Source organism: Haemaphysalis longicornis, unplaced genomic scaffold (genome assembly GCF_048455015.1).
Source record: "Haemaphysalis longicornis isolate Haplotype H1 unplaced genomic scaffold, Haemaphysalis longicornis Haplotype H1 scaffold_1, whole genome shotgun sequence".
Taxonomy (NCBI): Eukaryota; Metazoa; Arthropoda; class Arachnida; order Ixodida; family Ixodidae; genus Haemaphysalis; species Haemaphysalis longicornis.
Genome location: NW_027526203.1, coordinates 380,846,793 through 380,874,139, shown reverse-complemented (window position 1 = coordinate 380,874,139; position 27,347 = coordinate 380,846,793). Strand labels below are relative to the sequence as shown.

Here is a 27,347-nt window from a genome sequence, read left to right as displayed (position 1 = left end):
CTGGGATTGTACCAAGCTGAGTGCAGTACCTCCTAATGCACAGATAATGCCCCAGTTTGCCTAGCTGTGTGGAGCGCAGGCTTACAGTAAGCGAATTGGGTGTAATCCTCACTGGTTGTTACAATTGTGATCCACTATGGCTTCAGACCCTAGGTGCAATTCCAACACGAGAGAAATCGTAATAGCCCAGTATCACCTCATTTATGTGTTAGCTGCACGAACGATTTAGCCTGGAAGCGAGAAATAAAGCTGTGGTGTTTTCAAACTTTGTTGATGTAAGATATTGCAGGCGAGCAGTGGCTTTAACTCTGTCGAATTCATTTTAAAATGTTTCTGTGCACGTGCTTTTGTGTGTGGATGCCTCACTGCTTGTGACGCGGTAGTGGCAACTGCCCAACAACACTTCCTTGCTGATAAGGGTGTATAACTTGGGGGTTTTCTATACAGTGTTTATGTCCTGTTATAAGTCCAGGAGGCAATAGGAAAGTTGACCATGGCTTGGTAGATTTCGCCGCAACTGTAAACACCAAAGGCACAATGACACGCTGTTGCTGCCCAACTTTCGTGACCACATACTCGCATGTGACATACCTACATAGGTGTTTGGCCAAAAGGGGACAAAGCCAACCCCTTGCTAGAGAGATTCGAATGGTTATCATCCCCAGCCTATGCTGGGGATAGACCAAGCATGGACGGATGGGCTACGAATGCCAGCTTTTGCCTGTTCGCTTTCTTGTTGCCTACTCGGAAGGTTCATTTTCGCATTTCGTGCGCTCAGCACCTTTCTCTAGAGAAGTGTCCTCTGCCCTTGTGTGACCATGGTCCCGATCCTGTTACAGAAACTGCGCGAGGACATTCTGCGCATGAAGCAGTACCTGACTCTGTGCCATGCAGCGCAGCAGCAGAAGCTTCTGCTCCTCTTGCACAAGCGGCAGCACTTTGTTGAGGGCAGCGACCTGTACTCGATGCAAGATCTCATCGACCTGCACGATGGAAACCTGCTGGGCTACCTGAGCCAGGTGCACCAGGTCTTTCTCGACCACATCACCAAGAACTGCGAGGCAAGTAGTGCACCTTTCCCCCTTTGCTGCACCGAGGGCACCTTGAGGACTTGCAGCTACGGTTTAGCTGTCGGCCCTAATGCCGCAAAGACGGGCGTACACTGTTTTTAGCCAATTTTTCTGCAACGGGACTTTTCCTCAGTATTTGTCGCAGCACAGAGACGTTGAGTGTGTACAAGGTCAGGAGCACGACCTGCACGATCTTGCTCCTCGCCCATCAGAGGCAGAATCCGCTTCTTGGTAATGGCTTTTTTTGGACACGTATTCCCAGCTTTCAACATCCGAAGCAAATGGGGGAGATCTGCCCAATAAATGGTGTAACATAGGTATTCAAAACTGACTGCCCACCACATAAATGCGAAGAATTTGACCTGTTCGTATTTAAAAACTTAGCTTCACTGAGTAGATGTATGCACCTCACTGCACATGTTAATGTTGAAAAAGGCTGATACATTAAGGTGAGGCATTGCATTGCAAAAACTCACTTCCAGAGCGTGCACATGGCAGCCGCATTTCGTGTCGTGCAAGCTTGATCCCAACGCTGGTTGCTTGTATGACTGGTATGGTAATCTTGGTGGCACTGGTAAAAAGGACCCAAAGGGGCTGCTAGCCAGCCCCTTGTGTGGCATGCATGTCATGATGCATGGCAGAAGTTTGGTGTGCCTCAGTTGACTGGTTATCAGTACAGAGAACAAGTTGTGGCATTGTGCTGTGCAAGGCTGACTGCAGGCTGTCATCCACATTTTTTGCAACAGAGAGGCCACAGCTTTTAAATGGAAGTTGTCTTTCTGACAGCCAAGCAAATTGGAATTCTAAGCATAGCAAAAAGAAAAATTATTTGGGTTCAGGACTTGATGTGTGCTCACGTAGAATTTTTCCCAATAGGAAAAATTGAAAGATGTTATGACAGGATGGCAGTGCAATAGGATGCGAAACCTGGCAGACCTGGAGAACTGAGATTTTCCTATTATTTTAATAGAGAGTCTCTTGACCAACTGAAATTCGTCCAGATAGTGAAAAGGGGCATTTGCTAGGTATTGTTACGGTGAAATCAGAACTGTTTGTTTGTTTATTTACAAAGCAGCGCCAAGGCATTATAGCAGTGGAGTGGGTTGCAAAATACAACTGGCAATAAAGTTGGGTGACGAGTGTGTCTATTTACAAAAGGGGCGACAGGCCAAGATGGCGGATTGGAGCCACCAGCCAGCTTGGTCTCCCTCCTCCTTGTCTAGGCCTCAGAACTAGGAGTGACATCTTCCTCGCCGGTGACAAAGCCCAAGACGGCTAATACTGCGAGGCCCTGGGGACCGTAGTACTATACTTGTGACTGGTAAAATCAGGGGTGGAATTCTAAGTCGTGTCTGTTTCAAGAGAGCCCTATTGGCTAAAGGCAAATGGCATGTTGTGCAAAACAAGCAAGGCGAGGCGTTGGCTTCTGTCAATGTCAGGGGCCTGGCAACTGGAACTACGTACATCAGAAGTTGAAATGAGCGCAACTGCAGGAGCTGAAATGAAATACCTAGAGCTAAAATGAAATACCTAACACAAAAAAGCCAGCTCGGAGGTGTGTGTCATGCGGCAGAGCTAACCTGTATTTATTTATTTTTTCGTCCATTGGGAAAATTCAAATACTTCTTCAAACGGTATAACTGTGCTGCAAATCGAATCAGATACCAAGCACTGTTCACTAAGGATTGGAAGTTTCGAGTATTTGCATGCCTCTACTTTTAAACGAGCAACAGTGGGCAGCACTTCGGGAGTCCATTGACTGCCAGGTCGAGCAACTGGAGCGTACGTGGCAGGTTGCTTAAAAAAAACAAGCTGTGTTACTGGATGCCTTCCTTGACCAATGTGTCGGCATCAAATGGTGATGCCACACATCAGATGATGAGCAGGGTTGGGAATACGAGGATCACTGGATTCTAGGCAGGATTTTAATGCAGATGAGTAAAAAAAAAAAAAAAAAGCCTGGAAGGCCAGCAAGTGCTCCCAGCAGGATGGATGCTGTCTATATTGCTTTTAGCACTGAGCTACCTGCACTTTGGCTTCTTTTGAGTGAAAGCTGCTCACTGTTGTGTAGCATTCGTGAGGGCTGTTAACTGTGTTCCCACAAAATTTGCTTTTCCTTTGTACTAAGTATGGACACCTTGTCTACTACTAATTTGTTGAAGTTTGTTATTTGGCTTTGTATTGGTGAAAAACTAAGTGCGACTAGGACAACGACAAACAGGGAGACGATGGAACAAGCGCTCTCCCGTCGTTTTTTTAATACTTTTAGCGTAGAGTTTCATACAGTAATACCTAGAGAGGAATGTGGTGCTGCAATTGTGCGCTGCAATGGACAAGGTGGGTAGCAGTGAATTCGGACTGGCACACGGTGGCTTGTGAAAATTACTATGGACTAGATTGTGCAACCAGTTTTGTTTTCATCGTGGTTTCGATTGAACGCCTTTGCCTATGTGACATGTTAGGAAAAAGTGTTCCTAAATACGTTTCTCTTTGAACTGAATGTCGGACGTGCGCTGAATGGAAATGTTCTACAATCAAACTCCGCTACAACTAAATTCACGAGGGCTGCGAAAAATTTCGTTGCAGAAAAAACTGTAAATAAGGGAAAAACGACCTTCAAATCACTCTAGGCACAGTTTATTTCCAGAAGTTCCAGAAATCACTCATTTTTGTTTGCTTCCCCTTTCGCGCCAGCAGCAGCAGAATACGTTGCTCGCATTCGGTGAAAATTTGCATGGCAACGTCGTCGTCGTGGGCACCAAGGAAAGTGCACAATGTGTCCAGGGAGTCCATCATCCGCGATGCGGTCGCTGGCACCAGAAGACCACATGCGACTTCGTCGTCATCGGACGAATCGGCGGCATCGGAAATGGCAGCGGCGCAAGCACTCCTGAGGATTTCTTCGTCACTGAGCTCCTCATATACCATCACATCTGCATCGGCGTCCACGAAGTCATACAGGTCGATGCTGTCAGGCACAATGCCAGCTTCCCGAAGTGTTCCCCGCGCTGCGGCTGTCTCTGGGGCTCCCCCTTGTCCGGAGCACTCCTCGTTGGCAGCAGCATCACTGGGACCAGCTAGGGTCAGTTCTCCGTGCCGAAACCCTGTGTGCACAAAGCAGTTCTTGATAATGTCACGTTTCGTCGACATCCATGCGGCGGCCAACATTTGCACTGCTATAAATAAATCGACTGTCGCGCCCAGGCTCAGTGTTAAGAAGAATGCGCTGCATCAGCCTGGATTGGTAGCCATGCTTTAGGCTGTTGACCATGCCTTGATCCAAAGGCTGGATAAGGGACGTGCAGTCTGGCAGAAAAAAATTTAAGCTCGACGTTTTTCAGCTTTACATTACCGTCCACGCGATGTGCAGAACAATTATCCACTAGCAAACAAACATTCCAGCCTTGCCTTTTCATTTCCTTGTTGAATGCGACCCGCCATTCAGTGAAAATAGCACGTCATCTGCAAACGGCTATTCGCAACATATTTGACTGGCAGGCTTCCTTGCTGGCATCATTTTGTAGAATTGCTGGTCTCGTCCACATTGTACACATCAGACGCGGGCACTTTTCTAAAATGTTTGCGGTGTTGGTCGCGATCCACGACGATGCACTGTTGGAGTCTGCAGAAGCGGACTCGCCGCTCAACACTTAAGCTCCTTGAAGCGGTTTAACCACCCAGTGCTAGCCTTCGTCACCTACCCCTAAAAGGCAGGCATAGTTGAGGGCCTTCTGCTGGATCATAGTGCCGCTGATTGGGATTTTCTTTGCGCCCTTGTCTCGCAAAACCAGGTGTAAACGACCTTGTCGAAGTCTTCATGGGCGGGCTGGGTCGTTTTCTTGCGTTGCGCAGACATGCCCGACGCTAGCGCCTTTGAGATGCTTGCTTCGGACTTCAGAATGGTTGACAAAGAGCTTGGCGAGATACCGTACTCTTCGCCAATGCTTCCATTTTTTCTCCCTGTTGCTGCCTCGGCAATAATTTGAGCTTTCTGCTCCAATGAAAGAAACTTCCGTTTTTTGGTTTGTGGTGCTGCCATTAGCTCTCACTATCAACAAAAAAATAGCACACAACAAATGAGCGCTGGTCCAAGCTCGTGGTGAAGTGCGCACGTGCCAAGTGATTGAGCAAAGTGAGGACTAAGGCGTTGCACAAAAATACACATAAAGATTGCTTGAGCTAATAGCCAATATGCCTGCGGATTCGGCTAAGCTTTGGCTCCAGTAGAGGTTGCTTATCTCAATCTCGGAGGCTGTCGCAGAATGCTGCGTCGCATCATCAACAACAGCAAAACCGCGTCCCCCATGGTTTTTCGGCATTTTGCAAGTTACGTGCGACTCCAGTGCGTTTATGGCCGTTTCAGCCATCAGGAACCAGGATATAATGTTGTTTCTATAATCGTCACCATCGGAGGCTATTCAAGCAAGTTTCCGCTACCTCTGATCTTGTTGATCAAGTGATTTGCGCCGCATGAAAATTTGCGCCGCATGCAGAGGGAGTTGTGATACATTGGAGTCTATGGAAAGTGGTCGGGGAATCAAAAACACTTCGTTGACATGAAAATTTTGTGGCGGAGTTCATTGTGTGGGAGTTAGACTCTATAAACAAACTTGCAAGCTGGGTGGGTTATCCATTGCCAGCAGAGCAAGCACAATAACACAAATGACAGCCTGTATGGGGCAAATTTACCTGCGAATTGGGAGTTGCGGCACAGCTCATGAGGCAAAGCAATCTATTTTCAAGGCGTATGCAAATTGTGAGATGCCTGGGATGGCCAAAGTTTTCAAGGTAACACCAGCTCCTTCGGTATAGACTGGCCGGACTGGAAGCCGATAGGAACACACCTAGATGAATGTCATGGGTTAAGGCTAAAATAACTCCTCCAAAAGCAAGGGGGTTTTTTGTTTCCTCTCCCCAGGAGCACAAAAATTTTTGTTAATGAAAACTACCAGCGCCAACACTTTTACCTGTAGTTTTTAAGGAAATCCCTATCCTACATTGGGCGACAAATGGCAAACATACTCTGCAAACCCTCTCGACTCAGCATCTGCTTTTTATCTAAATGTGGCATTTTATTTCGTTCAGCATGAGGTTTTAGCAACTAATTTTTTTGTGCACAATGTAATTTGCAAACAATGAATAAACCAGAATAAGCAGTATAATGGAAAAAACTCAATGTGCTCGGCCATAGTCTCGTGTCGAGCCCATGCAATCCGGTTCCACTTCTACCCATCTTTCCCATCAAACCGTAATCAGTCTTTGAGTTCGCATGGACACTAGTGCCAGATTCCTCTCTAGGTATTGTTGTATGAAACTCTGGCTTTTAGGCCTCGCCACAGTCGACTATTTGTGCTGTAGCTGAAACGGGCGATTGGGTGAGTTGGTACATAACCCCTAGTAACAGCGCAAACAAAAATGAGACCAAAAAAAAAGAGTAGAGGCACAAACACAGCACTAACACTGAACTTTATTGCTTTTGCCAGTGGTCTTAATACAAACCTAGACCACAAAAAGAAAAAGCAAACACTAATTTACACGTTATTAGTGTTTCCTTTGTTGTCTAGGTTTGTTGACTGGAAGCAGTAAAGTTAGTTGTTAGTCGGTGCTTTATTTGTGCCTTTTTTTTTTTCCCCCGCGTTTTCACTTTTACAAGGGGTTGTGCTATGTAAGACCTGAAGCTAGCCAGAGATGAAATGGCAGGCTGTCAATTCAATCGCTGATACTGCTGAGTGGTTGCATTTCAAAACATTGTTTTTGGTTGTAGGGGTGTCGTGGGAGAGGCTACCTGTGCAAGCTGTGCAATGCTGACGAAGTCATTTTCCCACTGGGAGGCGACACATTCACCTGCCCCGACTGCAGCTCGGTCTATCACAGGTAAGGCACAAAGCGGCATTGAACGGCAGTTTCTTTCCTGCCACACCTGTTGACTTGGTTCTCCCCCCTCTGTAGGGAGTGCAGGGAGAAATCGCCGGACCCCTGCCCCTGGTGTGAGTGGAGAGCACGGCAACAGAACAAGGCAGTCAGGCATGCGGTTGAGATGCCAAGCTTGTGATTAGCGCCATGTTGACAGAAACAAACGCACATGCTTAAAGTTCAATTTGTATTTATTTCAGAAACAAGCAGTTGTAACATATGTTGTTTTCTTAGCATTGTTTTTATACAGGTTGCTGTTAGCAAGACGATTTCAGTTTGCAAATAAAATGCTACTTTGCATGCACATCTGTTTTTCGAGAATACGGTGCACTGCTGTTGCCTTCACTCGAGGATGCTTATAACATGCAGCTAGACAACAGTGCAACCAGATGCCAAACATTCTCCCGATTCTTGGATGCCCACTGCGATCCACAGGCGAGTCTTTGGAGTGGCTGTCAGTCCTATTTGCCCCTCTTGAACTTGCCACCTTTTGCTGGAGCCCCCTTTGCTTTCTTTTTGTTTGCTTCAGCTGTGGTCTCGCTCTGTAAAGAAGATAATGCTGCATTCAGTACGGTTCCGCGTAAGGCTGAACGTCAATCTACGTAGCGCTTAACAACCATTACAAGCTTCTACCTAAAAGAGGCAATATGGAAGCCAGCGGCTTGTTACAGTGCAATTTAAATTTCAAACAACATTAGTGGTCGTAAATCAGTTAAAGAATGGCTGGAAAAGTCATGTTTGCACCATTTACTAACGTATGTAACATGGTACAAAATCTGAAACTGTTCTCATTGGTTCTCTTAGGAAGCATGACCTATTCATCTTTCATCTAAAAAAGTGCTACATAAACCTTGCGACTTTACTTTCATAGTTAATCAAGATGTTAGCCATACTCCGCAGAACACATTGCTTATACGAAGTTAAAAGTCCCCACAATACATTTTCAGATATGCAACCACCACTGGCATGTACCGTAAATAAAGGATCATACAGCCTTAGGATAAAATAATGCAGGAAACAATTCTCTAGTTAGGACAATAAAATATCTTTTCTACGACACTTGCAGGTAACTGATCGATTCACCAATTTTGAATAGATGTGTGCTGTTAAAATCTGGTAAATGTTTTTAATACACTAGCATGCTTGCACAGTCATGCCAGTAATTCATCTTACCAAACCGTGCATTGCCAGGCATGGAACGAGAGGGGGTACACGAGTCTGTAATGGACCCTGTTCCCCCAAAGATCTCGGCCAAAAAACTTATGTATGAACCATCCTCATCACTTCATCCCACGCATACTTTCTTCCTTTCACATGAACTATACCAAAACAGGAGCACATTCCTAAGACCAATCTGCATAGGTGAAGCATTTTTTTCATCTTCATCACTCCCTGAATGCCATGCACTCGTCACGTAGTCGGCCCTTTGTAAGCTTCCTTTTTTTGTATATGTGCCCGCATGAGCTGTCTTAAAACTGGGGATAAAAAAGGATGCAGCGCTAAAAAGCAGTAGTCACTCTTGCAGCAGTAAGCTGTCACATGTCACGAATGGTGCACGAGTGCTGGGTCAAAAGCAGCGCATGCACAGATCACCACTGGACAAAGGGCCGTTCTCCTGGGAAATTTTGATGACCATCCACTGTGGATACTTCAAGGATCTTGCAAGCAAGGACCACTTCATAATTTGAACTGGATTTTCATTCAGCTACACTTTTTAGCATACACAAAGATGGATCGGGTGCAGCTCATCTTCCCAAGCTACAGCAAACAGTGACACACCTCGTTAAAGGGACACTGAAGTGATTTGTAAACAATGCGGGATTACGAGCGCAAATTGTAGTCCGGAGTCCCTAGGCCCTGTTTCGACCACTCTGAGCGCGTTTACGCGAATTTATTTAGTAGAAAAATCAATTCGAAAATGCTGTCCTCCTCTCTGCACTCCCGCCCATTTTCTTTGGCGTTTTCGTGTGACGTCAGCAGGAGAGGAGCTGGCAATTGGCTGCGCTACTGCTCGGCTCGCCGACCTTCCGCGACCGAGTCAGTCGGCCCAACGTTTAGTCCGCCGGCCGCCGACGGGTCATGGCAATTCACTCGATCAGTTGAAACTAAACCACAACATGTTTGTGAATGGAAGAATGTGCCTTTCTTAACTTCGTTAGTTTTTACTCTGTATCTAGCTCCAAGTCAAGGTCACTTCACACAAGTGCTGCACAAGCGCACATGTGACGCTTTGCTGACTGCTACGCCAGTAGGAAAATATAAGGCTTCTTGGAAGGGTAGAAGAGTCAGCGAAGTCAATATAGGTACTAAGGAAATAAAATCAACTGATATTTTTACCGTACAGCGTAAACTAGGGTGCGGGAAGCACTTTTTTGCGCTGGGCGAACAAGCACAGCAGCACGACTACGCATCTGCGAACGCTTTTCCGCCTAAGAAATGCAATTGCTAGACGTGAGCTATTGTGGAAATTCGGGGGACGCTTACTGCACGAGCGCAATACAACAAATAGTCACCTAAGCTGCTTGAAATAGTAAAACTAAATAAAAGTGTAAACTGGTTATTTATTATATACCTTATATTTCCACTGTCGGCAAGGCTCTAGTCCGTGGCCGTGTGGTCAGGAGCACTAGGTTTCAGTGTTGCGGAGTTGCCACTCCGGAATTGGAATGATTCCGGATTCATTCCACCTTTTGGAGATGCCGGAATGGAATGGGAATGGAATGACAACAACGCTTGGAGGAATGGAATGGGAATGGAATTAAGGGCCTTCTGCCCGGAATGGAATGGGAATGGAATGGGGATTTTTTAGACGACGGTGTCACCATTGCTGGCGGCTTCCAGCTACTTAATTAGTCTGTGGCGACGACTGCGTCGGTATATCTCAAAGGCGACCAAAACGAGAACGCATACCCGCTATCTCGAGTGACTGAATCCGCGCAACCTGCCGCAGCGTGTGTCAAAGTGAACTTCGACCTGCGCAAGCACGTCTGTGCGGTGGTTCTGTTAGGTCGGCTCTTCAAGCTTCGGCAGGCTGCGGGTACGGAGGGAGGGAGGAAATAATGAAATATGCAATATTGAGGCATAGCTTCTCTGTACAACTGTCCGTGGCGGCGATGGTAGACCAGCGTCTCTCACACTGGCAAGCGCCGTGTAGCCAGGCCAGCAGTTGGGGAATAGCGTGGAGAAGCAGAGGGGATACGAACGGCGCGCATCCGAAGCCGCGGTGTTCGTCACCGCAAGATGATGCTGTGAAGTCTTGGAGCTAACAATATAAACAGTTCGCTCATAAAACATGAAAAAACGAGGAGATAATTCAGAGACTTATCTACTAATGCGCAGCATTCTTACGCCGCCTGTCGTGAGTGTGGTTTTTCAGCCACATTTTTTTAAATGCTGTCCCACCAATTGTCTTCATTTACGTTATTACAACGATTACATTTGGGACTTTTTCGAAATCTGCATTATTTTGTAAATGCAGGGCGTTACATGGTTCATCATTTTCCCTAATTATATTTTATAATTGTCTTCATTTTTTTATTTTTTTCAAAATTTCGTCCGAACAATTATGTCTACTAACGCTATTACAACGATTGCAGGTGGAACTTTCGCGAATGATGCATTATTGTGGAAACAGCATGCGGTATACGATTTGACATTGTCCATATTTTTTCAATATATTTCTTATTTTTTAGTTTTTCAAAATTTCGTCCTGCCAATCATCTCCATTTAGGTTATTACAATGAATACATTTGTAACTTTTACGAAATCTGCATTTTTGTGGAAATGAGGGTGTTACACGTTTCGCCATTTTTCGTAATTTTTTAAATATTTCTCTTATCTTTTTTTTTAGTTTTTCAAATTTTTGTGCGACCCGTTATATCCATTTACGCCATTACAGTGATTACAGGTGGAACTTTCACGATATCTGCACTTTTGTGGAACTGCAGAGGGTTACACGGCTCTGGTGTAGGAGTACTCGGCAAAGAACGCTACGCATTAAAACTGTTAAAGGTGTTCTGTGCCGCTGCCCTCCCGTCTCTCGCATTGGTACAGTAGTATTAGTGTAGTGCTCGATGCTGTATATTCACTTGAAATAATTCAAGTAAGCATTTAGAATACGTGTACATGTCAGCAAGCTCCGCGCGACATGTCTCTTTGTCATCCACAGCATACTAATGGCGTTGATACGACGGTACGCATAGCAGATAGCAAGATAGCATGCGACGGACTGCGCAATGAAACGGAAAAAGCCTACATCAACGTAAGAGAGTAATACCTGTTTCATCTCGCATCGCTCAATAACAAACCGTTAAAACCTACTAACATGCAAATACTATAATATATACTCGATCCGTTACTTATTATGCAAAAAGGGGCAGTGCGACACTGAACCTTTTTAAAGCGAATGCTTTCTTAGTAAGAGCGAGCACATTCTCAAAAATTTATTACATTATCCTCTATACCGGTTGCTCGAACGAAAAGCTCTAATAAGGTCTCTACACACGGCGCGTGCGTAAAACCGGGGACCGCAAATGAAGTCTCTCTTTTTCTCTGTCTCTCTGAAACTGGACTTCCATTGCGTCAAAACGCTTACTTCAAAATCGCAAAAAACGAACAGGTCTAAATGAGACAACACACGCTTCGATAATGAAAAAGGAGTACAATATTGAACCTTTACTTTTATGTCATGAACCACGTAACTTTGTACGTACATTTAGATCGTTCGTAATTGCGTTTACTTGCGAAAAATTGTCTCATGGGTTCGTTCTTCGCTTGCGATTTGGGTGCTTGAAGGTTTGACGATCGGTTAGAAGCACTTTCAGCGAAAGCTGGACGCACTTCTAGCTTTCGCGCTTCTTTCTACTTTCGATAGGACGGGACGGTAATTTTTTGCGTTGGGTAGTTGTTCTGCACGATATATGTAAACAACCTGTAACACCTGCCAACTTGGGTGACAAGTGGCACATTTTGCTTACCTTTGCAGTTTTAAACCCGTACGATAACGTAAGATACACGTTGCGTTTCTCGGCAACTCCATAAAGCACCTGAGGCAACTTTTACGATGCGGAATTAAAGGAATGGAATTGAGCTTCCCATCCATTCCCGGAGTGGGAATGGGCTAACATATGTCATTCCGAGGAATTGAAAAGAATGGAATCACGACAAATTCTAATTCCTCGGAATGGAATTGGAATAGAATGGCGATGCCCATTCCGCAACACTGCTAGGTTTATCATCGCAAGTGTTCTGCCCGTACCCGCCGCGGTGGCTCAGTGGCTAAGGCGTTGCGCTGCTGAGCACGAGGTCGCGGGTTCGTTTCCCGGCCGCGGTGGCCGCTTTTCTGATGGAGGCGAAAAGCAAAAACGCCCGTGTGTACGAGATTTCGGCGCACGATAAAGATCCCCAGGTGGTCAAAATTAATCCGGAGCCCTCCACTACGGCGCGCCTCATCGCCTGCGTTGCGTCGGCGCGTTAAACCCCACAATCAATCAATGTTCTGCCCGTCACAAGTTCGAGTCCCCGCGGGTACAAGCTGTGTTTTTTTTTTTTTTTTTTTTTTAATAAGGGAACTTCTTCGTTTTTCACCGATGTTTTCAATACTGAGTTCACCTTTTTTTGGGCCCCAACGTTCACTGCTCCACGAACTAGTCCGCAGAACTCGCGCAGCCTGGCACTGGCGCGCTTGCGAGTTCTCGTTGGCGTGCTGTTGCCATAAGCACCGACTGCTTGCGGGCAGTGGGCACAGGCTAGAATCAACAGACCCTTGGCCTGGTGCGAACACGCTTTTTACGATACAGGCATGAGTGAGGCAAGCTCCAAATGTGAGGGAAAAGCGCATGCATTTGTGCGTCTGCGGGGACGCGGAGGGCGTTCATGCACTGCGTAGGCCTCGGCTAGTGAGTGCTACGATTGCAAGCCGTCCTGGGAGGCTTATTTTATGCATTTTACAGCCGACAACATGGCAGAAGCGCGGTACTACGATTACTGGGATATTGAGAATGCCCATCCAACGACGCAGTCGGATGTCAAACATATTGTTTTATAGAATCGAAACCGAAACCGAAACTTGTTTGATTGCTAACCTTGGGCATCGTCCAATCACGGTGCCCCCTCCTCCCAACGTCACAGCTTAGTTGGTGCGGCCGCCGCAAACCGCGCATGGTAGTTTTTCTTCTTTCGCGCTTTGTAAAATAATTACCGATTTGTCAACCGGATAAACGATGAAAAGTGTGCTAATTTGAGCCAGTATACGCAGTGCAAGCAAAAACGGGAGCTTGACAAATTCACTTCAGTGTCCCTTTAAAAGAATCACAAATCAACGAAGGGGGCTCAAAGAACAAGACAGCTTTTATTCAAGCATTAACCAGTAGGATGATGTACGGCACCCCATACTTAAGCCTTAAAAAAGGCTGAAATAAAAAAATTGGACAATGATCAGAAAAGCAACCAAGACTGCTCTGGGCCTTCCTTTCATGGCATCCACCAACAAGCTGCTTAAATTAGGCGTACATAATACGTGGGAGAAGATGGTCGAAGCCCACAAAGCCAGCCAACTCAAACGCCTCAAGCTCACTCCTACAGGTAGAGCAGTACTCCGCTATCTCAATTACAGTGACACCTACCAAAAAGCCAAATTACCATTGGAACTCCGAGAGTAAATCTGTATGGCACGCATGCCACGTAACATGCACCCCACTTACCACAAAGAAGACGGGCAAGATCGAAGGCACTCCTCCAAAAATATGCTAAAGATCTCGACACAAGATACACAGGTGCTGCTTGATACCCAGACCACAATGCTTTCGCAATAAGTGTCACGGACCAACGAGGCAGGGAACTGACATCGGCAACAATACCGGCTCGTAACCTTGAAAAGGCGGAAGAAGCAGCCATCGCCTTGGCAATGACGACCTGCTGCGACAGAGCACTTGTAGTCACCGACTCTCAATCGGTATGTTGGAACTTCCAAAAAGGACACATGTCCTCAACGGCACTTAAAGTCTTAAATACGCGCCCCCCCACTTCCTGACACCTGTGTCACCTCGATCCCGGGCATGAAGGGATGGCAGGAAACAAAGCGGCGCACGCTCGCTTCGAAAACGTACCAGCTGGGCCTTCCTGCCACCCAACATCTGTGCTGCAACGGGCGCAGAAGACGTACCCATTACCTATAGGACAATACTGAAGCACTACCGACTTGAGCGGAGGCGACATTCCCCACCACACACCCCGATCTCACCCAGATTTACTTGATGTAGGAGTTGCGAAACTTCCCATAGGCCCCATGCATCAAAAAGTGGCCCCACGATTGGTCCACTGTTTTGGATCTTGTTTTACAGTAGCGCCATCTGTTGGTGACAAAAATAACTATACACCATGGTTCGCCGCTCGACGAGCTGGCCGAAAAATGGTATTTGGGTGCTTACGTAAATTTTTTGTGCCGAAAAAGCCCAAGGTGTTCAATCACACAAGTGTTTTATATGCATTCGAACCAAGAGAAGTAAAAAATTGCGTATGTGTGTTTAACAAGATGCGCTGTCGCCTGCGCAGTGTCGTCTGCGGTCTTCCGGCAGCAAAAGAACAGTTAAAAATTCGCTTCAACAGCTTCACAGAAGCTTGAAAGGATTATTTAGAGCCACTTGATCAGCTACTGGATTAGTTTTGGCATACAGTGTGATGTAGGCCAAGCGATAACTGCAAATTTAGTACTTCAGGTAGGACCTATGTCGTGCCGGAGTGTTCGCACAAGCACAAGCGCCAACCCGTTGAGGCAGTTGCGCAGACGCAGAAACATTCTCCGCAAAAAACCGCAGTTATGGAAGCAATGAATAACTTAGGGAAGTACAAAAATTAAAAATTATGCACATTTAAAACAAAATTTACTGTTAAATTGTCAGTTTGAATATTTAGTTTGTTTTTTGGATAGTGCGTGCGGTGGCCGCAGTGGCGCCACCGTACGCACGATCCAAAGGAGGGGGGGTATAGGTGCGGGCCGCTTTTTGAGGCGTAGTAGCTCTGGATCTCACCAAGGAAGAAAGCGTAATCTTTCGTCGCCTCCAAACAAACACACACACACACGGAATAATTATGAACACATTTACCCCACACAATTTCCGTATCTCTGCCCTTACTGCAACATACCCGACGCCTTGCCGCACATGATCCTGGAGTGCCCTTGCAAAGACCGCCGCCCAAACCCGCTTGTGGATAGCCAAGCATCCTCAGCAACACTGACTGCCGCACCACAAGATAATGCAAGCACCCATACAACCGGTGAACGCGACATTGCTGAAAAGTGGGAGGCACTGTTCATCTACGAGGATCCGGACAACCAGAAGAATCTGGTAAACCGGGCGAAGACGAGACCTACCACCTCGGACCGGCAAGGACCAAGTCCTAGCTAGTCTTTTCAGCCAATAAACATTTGTTTCTCTCTCTCTCTCATAGACAACTGAATGTGAGTATAGGCCTGGAATTGCTTTTTGAGCATGTTTTTTTTTTATTGTGAGCTCTCCACTAAACCAGGTGTGACCATGCTGCCAATTGTTGGATAATTCATAGTTTTATAATTCACTTAAGACTCTGGCTATCTCCATGTGGCAGTACTTTCTTGGAAAAATGCAGAGTAAGAAATGTCGCATACACACGAGAGATTAGTTTTTAATACATGTTCTTTATGTAAACAGAAAAAAATGATACGGAAAAAGAAAGTTCTGAAGGGGATCACAAGCCAGTGTCAACAGTTGGCCGCTAACTTCTTCATACAATTGTATTCAAGGGTATTATTCAGCACACAGACACTAACACACTTTTGCCACATGAATGTAACAAGCACACACAGGTGGCTGGTTACTATTAAAACACTCTTTGGCCAGTCCGTGAGTGGCAGCTGTGCTTCTACCGCACAACTCAAGCAGATCTAGTGGCAGGGGGTCTGTCACTGGGGCCGTAAAAAAGTAATTGTATTCTAAGGACAGCAGGCACAAGGTGATGCAACATTGTGTAGCCTCTAGCAATTTGGCTTTGCACATGCATGCAGCAAAACTTCCACCATTACACATGCTAGCAACCTCCAGAAAAAGGTTAATACACGTCTGCAGATCTATTAGCTAAACTTTGTGGCTGCCTATTTAATGACTTTTTTAATTTGGGTTTAACTGTACAGACAATGCTGCTGCCCCATTTTCACATTTAACAGGCAAAATCTGGGCAATCCCTAGTGGCTACAGAGCCCTATGAACCTTTTCACCCAGAACCCAAGTCGAAACGTGTTTGCTTAGGATGTGCTGAGCTGCACCCAGAGTACAGCCCACTCAAATAGAGCAATGCCAGGCCATTATTATGCTATTGGGTGGCAGCCCCGGGGGCCAGTTAGTACACACAAAGGAGCACACACAGTGCTGAAAACTAACACCCCTGCTGCACTAGCACTCGTATGTCATTTGAAGTAAATGCCATTTTACTCAAATGCAAAGTTGTGCTGCTCCATTGGGTTTTGAAATGCCATTCGGCTCAAATGACATTCGAGCCAAATGAGCACCTAGAAAGACATTTGGAGATCGAATGCCATTTCTAGTACTATCGTGCACAGCTGGCGTATTTAAAACAAACAAAATATTCTTAATCTGAATTGTGGGACTTTGTTTACTTCTCATTTGCTTAAATCATGATATCACGGTGTAACAATTCCATAGTCAGCACCAGTGCGAGCAAGCGACAAATAAGTGTGGCCAGACAGCACAAAAAACCTCGATTGCGATTCAGAATTAAGCAAAAATTGTGTCAAAGCTTACATTATTTATAATTTGATATCATTTTACTGCCAAGGGCTGCTGCTAAATTTTATTGTTGCATTATTGTGCAAAACAGAACTCAACAGCAGCAGCACCACGCAGCACTTCGAGCGATTGTTAAAGCTTTCAAATGCCATCGAAATTGTAGCGGAGCACGGCAGATTCTGAATGGCACTGGAAGCCACTCATTTGAGTCAAATGACATTCTGTTTGAATGACATTCGGACGCTAGTGTAGCAGGGGTATAAGCAACCTGAACCACACACTGGTCCAACTTAAGGAGTGACTTCGCTACAAGAACTGGGCCACACTCTGCACTACGTCACAAAGAACGAATGTCACTTACCTCAAGTTCATACTAGCTCTACAACAGCACTACGAAAAGGATGCCTCATTTAAACAACTTCGCCACATTGCTGGCCCTTCAATCTGCTTGGCAGTGCTGAGTGCCTGCTGCTCCAGTAAGAACTGACCCAGCCTAAAATCTGGCCCATTCACATCTGTACCACGGCCACTGGATCTCTCCCCTTCCGGTGTGGCCTACCAATTTGTCTCGCGAACAAAAGAACGCACACGAAAGGAAAAGTTGACTCACTGGCCACGGCAGGCAGCTGCTTATAGGCAAAGAAAGCGCCTTGCACCTGCTTGCACCCGCCTTGTTTGAAGGTTTTTTTTTTTTTTTTTTTTTACTTCGTGGCACTTTTATCCTGCCGTCTGATCAGCCTGCAACCTCGATTTTCTTTTTTCTTTCCCCCCCCATTAATGCGGTTAGGTTTACCAGTCTGTGGGTGAATTACACTGCAGGCGATGCCTCAAATTTGTTGCGTGCCGCTTTGTAAGTCGAATGCCTCACGAAACCCGCAACTGTGCTACCATGAGCTGCTGTCCACTGAAAGCCTCCGGAATGCCTGGCTGTGGAACATTTCCTGACAAGAAGGTGACAAGAGCATGCAGCCAGTGGCAGCCAAGCTCCAAGAGCACCGTGTGTTCGCTTCACCCCACCGCAGACTATTCCAGGGTAGAAATGAGACACTAGTTGCTGCTTCCAACAGCCATGCAGACTCAGTTTCTGTCCTATAGCAACTTACATGTTGCCGCCTCATTCCAAGGAGCGAAAAACTGTTTCGCACGCCACGCAACGTGAACGCAAGCAAGCAATTCAAGGGAACCGGTGTTAGTGGCATAAAAACAAAATATCCTTGCCTAGAAGAGCCCGAGGCTGAATGCGCAGACACTGGATACCAGCCGCAAGAAAGCGTAGCTTAGCTTCGGGTGAGTATGCCGATGGTAAGGAACACTGGGAAAGTGGACTAAAGACTGAAGAAAGCCAGATGAAATTTGACCTGGTTGGATACATTGCAAAGACGAAAAGGAACTCACTCCGCCTTGAAGTGAAAGTACAGAGACTAAACGAGCGCTTGCAAAAACTACAGCAAACCTGTAATGAATTCAGATAAAAAGTTAAGCAATATCAGGACACCCAAGCTGTGCAAGAAGACCCTTTCGGGTGCCATGCAAGGAGGAGATAGGGATCCGAGATTTGTCATGGAACAGACAGTCAACTTTTATAAGGCATGGCCGAATTGGTAGGCGCCCACGCTGCAGGAATGTGTGTTGTGGAAGGCGACATCTTGTAAAGGTTATGATCACGTGCACGACAGAAAACTTGAAGCTGCCGTGTCAACACACGCTACAAAGTTCGCCAGACCTTAATTCTACACGAGAAACTGGCATAACAAGCCTAACAAAGGAACGGCTCCAAGAGAAGAGACCAAGCTTGCAGTCAGAAAAAGGTGGAATGTCAATGCTGCAAAAAGTAATTTATGATCATCAAGTTGACAGAATTTTCAGGCTTGTTGATATTGGCTGTGAACCTCAAACCAGTGGCACCACTGAAATTGCCAACAGGCTCCTTTGCTTTGTCTTGCGAGGGCTTTCCACGGCTTACATTATCCCCGTGGGGTACATTTTTACCAGTAACCTGAAACATGACCGGCCATGTAGCCTCACGCTCAGTGTGCTGAAAGCCGTTGAAGAGCTGTGCTGTGCTCTAAAAGCTGTGTTTAAAGCTGTTGAGCTATCATTATCCGTGTTGTCCCGAACAACCACCAGACAAACACGGCCACGTATCAATGCATGTCCGATGATAACACACTGCAGCATGTTGTGCCACACCCAGTACTACAAGAAAATGACCCATTATTCCTCTCGTTTACCCGAACCACCTGATCAAGAACCTTAGAACAAGTCTGCTTTCGTTCCGCCGTGGCTGTGTTCGTTTCCAAGCTGTCGCCACTGTGTCACTGATGGCGAGCGCCACAGGTGACTGGCCGGAGTGAAAGGGAACTGTTGCTCTCACAGGTGGAGAGTAGCATTCGGCAGGCCGCAACAAAGTGGGGAGATTGACCGTGGCTACACTATGGTGCAACTACTCTTGGGCAGATTCTAAATGCATCACATAATAAAAATTGTGTTCAGATGGTGGCAAGCACTACAATCATGGAGTAAGAACAAGATAGGAGGAGAAATGGCGCTTTCTGGGGCGGCCAGATAACGTCACAAGTGCTTGGCCTAGGTTAAGCTAGCGGCATCTGTCATGGGAGAAGAAACTGCAATCACCACTATCGGCATCTCACTGCGCAGCCCCGGAATGAATTGTTGCCGCTATCATTTTGTCCATCAGGTGCTGCTACCCTTACCTTCGTCGTCGCAGCTACAAAGCTTTGTAGTCCGCATTGGTCTTCACTGTGACATTATGTGGTCGCTCGCCCGCGCCAAACGCAAAAGGCTGTTTCTCCTTTGTATATTCTTGCTCCATGACCACAATCAGGCAAAGCATTTTACAATAAAGTTTAAAGCCAACATTATACAATGGCTTCAGCTCTTTTATGATTAACTTCCACTTGCCAGCTCTGGCTTCGACTCCCGGCAAGTTGGTGCGGCATCACATGTTGCGTAGCCAGTCAGCACTGATCACACGAAATGGCATATCTGTGCAGCAGCACCTGCTCTATCACTGTATTTTGCGAGGACATTTCCATGAATCAAATGCTTTCACGGAGTGCTGTTAGTAAGAAGTAATTTGCTTTGTAGCTATCATATTTACAGGAATGTCCTTTTCCTTTGCCGAATTTATATCTATTTAAAGTTCATCCATTGCTAAGATGCAGATGTTTATAAATACAAGTAACAACTGGACATTGTGCCAGTATGTCACGCCACATTATATGCTGAAGCTTTCCGTGATAAGTTGACAATTCTGGTGATCAGTGCCATCTCCCTCCCAGGCGATGACTTGAATGCAGTCTGGCTTTTGAGTAGGATGCTATGGCTAACAGTGTTATCCACTTACTGGCAAGGTCTATTAAGGTCCATAAGTAGAGTGCCCATTTATACACAGCTCTTGGACAGCACCTCATCTCCTTGCCAATTACATGCGACAATCGCAGGAGCAAAAAAAAAAAAAAAAAAAAAAGGGAATCTGGCACACATTGCTACTCGCACTACAAAGTTGTTATACCTTCTGTATGTACCATTAACATAGCCTAAACAAAAATCTGAATGCCTTGAACATTCCAAAAGCATGATTTTTTCTTTTAGTTCCATGCCTTCTACTTCTCATGCTTTCCAGTCAACCACCACCTTGTATAAATTCAATGCAGCTAGTTATCAAACGAGGTCTTGATGGTTTTAAAAAAATGCCTCATTTCGTCCAGTCACTGTGTTAAAGCCACAATTTCTGAATGACAGTATGCAATCACTGTGCAAAAAACGCCCTGCAGTGATAAGATGTCGCAAGCCTGGCAACACAAAAAATTATCCACTTACTTTGCGCTTGGCTGAGGCATCCGAAGGCAGGACCTTGAAAAACGTGTCGAGCCTGCCCTGGGTCGTAGTGTTGCGTCCTTTCAATAGCTTCTTCGCGCCAGTTCGAATGCGCTCCTCACTGTACACAAACGCCACATGCACGTCACTTGTTTTCACAAATGTGAATAGAACTGTAGCCAGGAAACACTGGCTCTGCATACAAGTATATAGGAAGGTAAAAACAGGGCATGTGTGAAATTGCCTATTTTCCAGACATTTTGCTCGGATTTGTAATTTATTCGTTAATTTTCTATAGCAAAGCAAAGCAGTTCACTGCTGTTGGTTCTACCTTGAATAATTCGACTTTGTCAGTTAGGCTGATCAATTTTAGTCGCTCTGTTAAGGCGTAAACCTTCTTTCAACTTTTCGCTTCATCTAGCCAAAATGTTGGCAGACCCACCTTGCTCGGATTACAAGTAGACAGTAATAAAGTGCTGTAAGCATTGAGTAACACTTGGCACCTTCACCATTACACAACAACCCACAAACATGTACACAAGCATTGCAACACTGAAATATTTGTAGAACGTGAAGGTGTTTTGAAACCTCTACAAACACGAAGTGGCAGGCCTTTCATCAAGTTGAAACTTGGCAAACGAATGGCAGTTTCAGGACAGAAATTTAGTGTACACAGCTTAGACCTTGTAAACCCTGTATTTTTTTAATTTGGTAAAATCTATAGTTATTAACCATTTCACATGTACTCAATGTAATGATGTGAAAAGCGCTTGTAACATGAAAAGGTCAGTGCCGATAGTCAGGCTTTTGCTATAGGCACAAAAAGCTCTTCGCAGTTCTGCAGCCCGCTGACACTTAAAAACATCTACAGGTTGAAGGTGAGCTGATTACATTGCTCAGTTAAGGAAACAGGGTTAACACAAAGCAAAATTTTTAAGCTGGCAAATGCAAACTTCAGTTTGACATTGTTAGCCTTGAAATAAAAATAAAGCATCGTGAGAAGTCATCTGAACACGCAAAGTGTATAGATAGGCCTCCCACTGCTCCTGCCTTCCTGCATTTCATTTCCATTCCCCTAGGTCCCGGCTGGCTTTACTGGTTGCTCACTAGGTTTCATAGTGCGTTCAGTGAATGCCTACTATTTGCCAGTACACTGCATGTTTCGCGTCACACCGTGTTCCTTAGGTACAGTTTCAGTTTTAAGCGACCAGTTGGTACTAAGCATCGGCACAAATGCTAAAAAACAGAACTTATACAAAGTGTGGCTGGTACATTTTAAAACATCCATCTAGAGCACATTTCATCTTGCTTATTAACCTTTTTGCATTCAATTATGTTCACCGGTTCAGTAATTGACAGTTACTAAACTGAGATGGTTTTTTCGTTAGCAAATTTCATGCCGAGATTTACTGTATCGAGTTCAACAATATGCAGAAATAAGAAATGGAGTGATTAACTTTAGTTAGTGATACACCTGGGATGGAAAATTCCCACTAAATTTCTTTTAGGTAGCATTCAACTATATGCAAAACGATATTCATAACAGCATGCGTACATTCACAAGTTTGAGCACAAAGTGTAATAAGTGGTTCCAGCATGGGCTGATAATATATGAATAGCATTGTTTTAGCTAGGCATGCAAGCCATCTTATTTTTTTACAACAACGTTGCCTGAAATTAGTGGCCACTAAATAATTACATTTATTCTTGTGAGCAAAAGTTCTATCAGACAAAGCGACATAACCTCCTATGCAGCCATTTCATCCACAAACTACTTTTGAATTCTCGGTAGGTTCTCACCTGCGCCAATTGAGATACAGTTGTGCTAAAGCTACACTTAAAGGGGCCATGCAGACAAAATACAGGTTCGTTTTATTCGAAAGATTTGGTCTTTCATAATGCCCCTAGCGCTTGTGCGGCAGAAAACAATGCTTTATTAACCGAGAAATTAAGCTTTTTTTTTCGCTACCCCCCCCCCCCCCTTCCCTCTGTTTCAGACTGGATTGCACTTGGCTTACTTTTGTTACAGTTCAAAGTAATCGTTCGGAAAAATTTGGGTATGCTTGACAAACACGGCCACGCAAGTGGCAATGTTGCTTATGTCAGTTACCCAGTGTCGTGTCAGACGAGCCTAACACGCTCGATGGTGCAGCTTCAGCCATTGAAGTGCGCACTGTACGCACTGGTGCTTTGATGTTTATGCGTTCGTTCGTAACTTTCCTTGTTCGCCCCACCATTCTTACTGCTATAAAAAGAATGCACTATATTTAAGCGCAAATAGCTCGTCCTGCAAGCTTATAAGCCCTGCCTAGCTTGTGTTTGCTTTTGCCAGCCCTAGCCAGTCGCACAGCTGTCCATAATACGCCATGGGTTCTAGTGCGGGAAATGAGCTAGTGGGCCGCATGGCCATTCTCTTTTTTCATAATTATACAGCTTATTTGAGTGAAGTTTGCGTTGAAAGTGGTGTCAGTGTTATTCTGACGAGGCAATCTTTCGAATGGACCAAATTGCATTTTGTCTGCTGGCCCCTTTAAAAAATTGCAATAACGTGACCTGGCAACATTTAAGTAACCTATGTTGCATAGTAAAAAGCATGCCCTGGGTGATGAAGTCAATAAGAGTAGCTGCTAGTACAAGGTAATGTGCATCTCTGCTTATGGGTGTGTACAGCATTTCCCATTATATGAGCTGCCACAGCGATGCACACCTGCGCATTTAGGTCTACAATAACATTGCCGAAAAGTACAGCTAATCTTTTTTTTTCAGCCTGATGCAATGCAACAATGCTGGAGCAAAACTAGGTCTAGAGACACAAAAGGAGAAGAGTAGGCTCAATCACCTAAAGCCGTTCTCTTCGCAGAGGAATTTCACCAGGCCTTCTTCATCAGGATCGCCCCACTTCAGCTGAAAGTCGAGAGCCAACAATGAACAGCTGTGCAACTAACTCTCACCCTCGTCACTTTATCAAGATTCCCGTGCAATCTCACCTGGATCTCGTCTGCTGGAGTAACCTCGGGCTCCAAGAAGAGTTGACGCGCCTCTTTGTATGGCCAGTCCTCGGGCACGGCATATTTCTGAAGAAATAAAACATTTTGTACTTTTTCATCCAGTCAACTGAAGCGACATAACCAATAACACACGCAAACGCATATTCTGTTCACGAGTTTCACTCCAGTCAATGCCTCCCAGAAATCGAGCGATAGCATTGTGCATGGACATGCGCAGTTCGGAAGATTTAGGCAAAAACCTGGCAACGTTTTTCCCACCTTAGTGTCGATGCAGCTGAGGATTTTTTCAATGCTTTTGTGCTGCTTGATGAGCTCCACTGCGCGTTTGGGTCCAATTCCTCTAATGCTTTCACAGTAGTCGCAGCCAAGCAAGATGCAAAGGTCTATGAACTGTAACAAATATTATGCGCATTCGTAAAATTGCCACTAAACCTTCAGCTAGGGCCAAGCATGCAATGCAGACTTTACATGTTCACACACCTCGTTTCGGTTCAGTTCGAGCCCACTCAAAACTTTTTGAAGGCTGAATTCCTTGATGGGCATCTTACTGCAAAATAACACGAGAAATTATTGCCATTAAAAAAGTCCAAACTGGTGAAAGCATAAAGGAAAATTAAAGGCAATCATGCCACTTGCCGAGCTTCGCTGTACGTCATGTGACGAAGGAGGACATTAGTGCCGAATGTCAAGCCATCCATGTCTTCAGTTGCAGTCCCATACACCTTGCCCCCCTTGACAAGCTCTGCACACTGTGCCTCAGCTTCACACGGGGCCTGCAACCAGAGGTAAATGTAAGCAAGCTGCATAACACGCTTGTCAGAGGAACAAGACCATGCTAAGGTTTGCACATGTGCACAGCCAGTGTTGTATGCAATTAATGTATACTAAAAATTCTTCAAGAGCCCAGTATTTTGTGAATTCGACTAAAAGTGAAAGTTTGAAATATCTCACCGGCAACTTTTTCACAAGATGGAGGGAACCAAAAATTAACACTGCCCAAGACCAATAATTTCCATCTATGTCACTCTAGAAGCCAAAGTTAAGCCAATGAAGGACGGCTGGGAAGCAGCTCTGTCCAGCTGCTCGGACCTAGAGTCTCAGTGGCTCTGGTCCAGCGGGCACGGGAAGCAGCCTTGACCAATGAGATCCCAGAATAAGGAACACTACCCCCGCTAGAAAGGCCTAACGCCCTCTCCCTCCCTTTGACCCTATCTTGTGGATTATAGAAGTTTTTCCTCCTCCCCCTCCCCCTTCCCACCCATGTGCATGATTTTCCAGTCTGTTTTCTTTGCCAACCCAAGTCGGCCATGATGGACGCTTCAATCGATTTCTCCAGCTGGAGGTGATAAAAAGCCAACTAAGGGGTAGGTGTATTGGTCCGTACCAAGGCCTGAAATATAAAGGGGCATGTGTTGACTTTTCACTGGGAGTTTTCGAGCGCATGAAACACAAAAATTAACCTTCCACAAAAAGAGCAAGGAAGTGAGCAAGCAAGCAACAAGCCTGTGCTCTATACAAATGAACTGCCAGACCGATCTATGAATTGATTGGCCTGTCCACTTGTGGCCAATCTCTTGTATGGTCACGCAACATATGCTGGTACGGGGTTGGAACATTATTTATTTTTTCACACCAGACAACCACCACATCTACCTGGCAATATGTTACCCCTATATTTTGCCATTTCTTGCCGGGGCAAAATTTACAGACCGTTAAGAAAGATCCTTCAGCTCCCTCCTGGACCAATAACAACCAAAGTGCATAGACAGAGGTTGTGGTCAAATGTTCGACTCCCGTTTGGGAGCTTTGAGCTTGGTCAACCAGTATTAAAAATGTGCCGTTTATTTTTCAAAGTACGACCATGCACACAAAAAATTTGAAGATAATGTCAGTACTGCTACGGGAATTAATGCCTATTAAAGGAACACTAAAATGTGGCTACAATTCAACACATTAGTGTAATAAAATCCTCTACATAACACCCGTTTATACACTTTACTATGATGGAAAAAATATTTTCAGTAGCACTAGCACACAGTTCCTGCAACATGAACTGCGTAAATGTAGGTTGCCCCCAATAACGACAAATCTTGTCTTCGAGCAGGTTATACAAAACATAACTGAACCCCATGACTAAACACTTTCGTCCTAGAGTAGCAGAAAATATAAACAACATGGTGCGCTACTGACAGACTGACCTGAAGCACAAACAAAAGATGAACCTGGACAACAAAATTCAACTATTTGTGTTGCAGTGTATTTTCAATGTAAGGTGATTCTCTTAAATACACCATGCCATGTGTTTTCCACGTTCCCAGCCCAAAATCTCGAAGCTTGAGCACTGAAGTTCCTATTTTTGCATTCACGTTCCTTTCCAATCTGTATATAGCGACACTCTGAGTGGGTGTTGCAACAGTTCGATTAATAAATGGCTGTGTACCGAAAAAATGATGACTTACTTCAATGTACGGAACACCCATAAGGGCAAGCAACTTCTTGCAGTCTTCACCGTGCTGTCGCGTGACCTTGACAAGACGCTTGCTGAATTTGTTTATTTCTTCCTGGTTTCCTATTAGAGAAAAGCACAGGTGGCACATGACTTGGTACTGTACCTGCTATTTGTCATGTTAGTAATGAGAGGAAGTGCATAATAATTATGTTAAAACGGTACGCATGCTGCCCCGGATACTTCCACCGTCTTTCCTGACAAACAAACTGGTAGCATATTTTCGACGAAAGCGATCAACGCGTGAAAGGATAGCAAAAAAAGCACCACAGACCTGCTTCTTCTGCCTTCTCGAGTTCTTTCTCGGCTGCTTCCCGACGCTCTTGGCGTTTTTCAAGCTGTAACAAAACGCAAAAAGAGGAGAACGGCGCTCGGCACACTCGATTACGCAGACCACATGGTAAACGTAAACCGCCACAGTGCACGTACCTCGGACGATTTCATACCAGGGGGCTTCCCGTCAAAAACATACACTGGCTTGATTCCATTCTCGATCATTCGGATCGTTCTATAGAAGAACCCAACCAGGTGGCTGCCAACGAGAAGTAACGAACGTCATGCTTAAATTATTCAATGTACTCTAAACTTCACCAGCTCACCTTGTTGTTTCTCCTTCACTGTTCGTAAGCATGTTATTTTCCTGGCGAACCGCGATCAGAAACTGGTACAAGCACATGGACGCATCGATTGCTATCTTCCTTCCTGTGAAAGTAGAGCCACCAGTGTAACCACTTATGAAGCTTGTGTGAAATGCTAGAATATAACCTCGACTGCAACAAAGAGGCACCATTTACGACACAACTGAAAAACGGGACGCAACGAAGTGGACGCCGGGCGCTCACCCCGTCCAGTTCTTTCCGCCCTGTTTGTCATTGCGCTCTTGCATTACGTACCAACAGAAAGTGGACTAATTTTCAAATACGTACCAAAGTAGCTCTTCATGTCTCCCTCTTTAATAGCCGTCGGCGCGTTGTCAGCGATTACCTTTGATAAACCTGTGATTCCCATGGTGGAACGGTCGCAAACAGGTAAGGGTACTTTTGAAACTTTCGAATGCAGGGCAAAACTGCTAAACTAGCTATAATCTCAATATCAATAATTTAACACAACTTTTCTGCAGTATTAGCGCTCACACATTAGCTGCTAGAGATCACCGCACTTCAGCGCGCAACACGATCGACCAGCACAAACGCGCTCCCGCCAAAACAAACCTGGCTTGCGATTGGGCTCC

The 27,347-nt window shown here is 45.3% G+C and overlaps 2 protein-coding genes across 3 annotated transcripts in view; one reads left to right on the top strand and one right to left on the bottom strand.

The window, feature by feature from the left end:
* Def8 (differentially expressed in FDCP 8 homolog) overlaps positions 1-7,304 on the top strand; it is a 21,794-nt gene extending 14,490 nt beyond the window's left edge. For both annotated transcript variants that reach the window (XM_077686495.1, XM_077686494.1), the window contains exons 9-11: positions 840-1,061; positions 6,835-6,944; positions 7,020-7,304. In XM_077686495.1, the coding sequence (XP_077542621.1) occupies positions 840-1,061; positions 6,835-6,944; positions 7,020-7,122 (435 nt within the window). In that variant the 3' untranslated portion in view covers positions 7,123-7,304. The remainder of the gene's footprint in view (positions 1-839; positions 1,062-6,834; positions 6,945-7,019) is intronic.
* Positions 7,157-27,347, bottom strand: Fen1 (Flap structure-specific endonuclease 1). The gene is made up of 12 exons (XM_077686496.1): positions 27,043-27,347; positions 26,716-26,818; positions 26,546-26,648; positions 26,391-26,454; positions 26,070-26,179; positions 24,243-24,383; positions 24,091-24,153; positions 23,869-24,000; positions 23,590-23,676; positions 23,442-23,506; positions 20,606-20,723; positions 7,157-7,525 (listed from the first exon to the last, which is right to left on the bottom strand). The coding sequence occupies exons 1-12, from the start codon at positions 27,122-27,124 to the stop codon at positions 7,445-7,447; spliced, it is 1,149 nt and encodes a 382-aa protein (XP_077542622.1). The 5' UTR covers positions 27,125-27,347; the 3' UTR covers positions 7,157-7,444.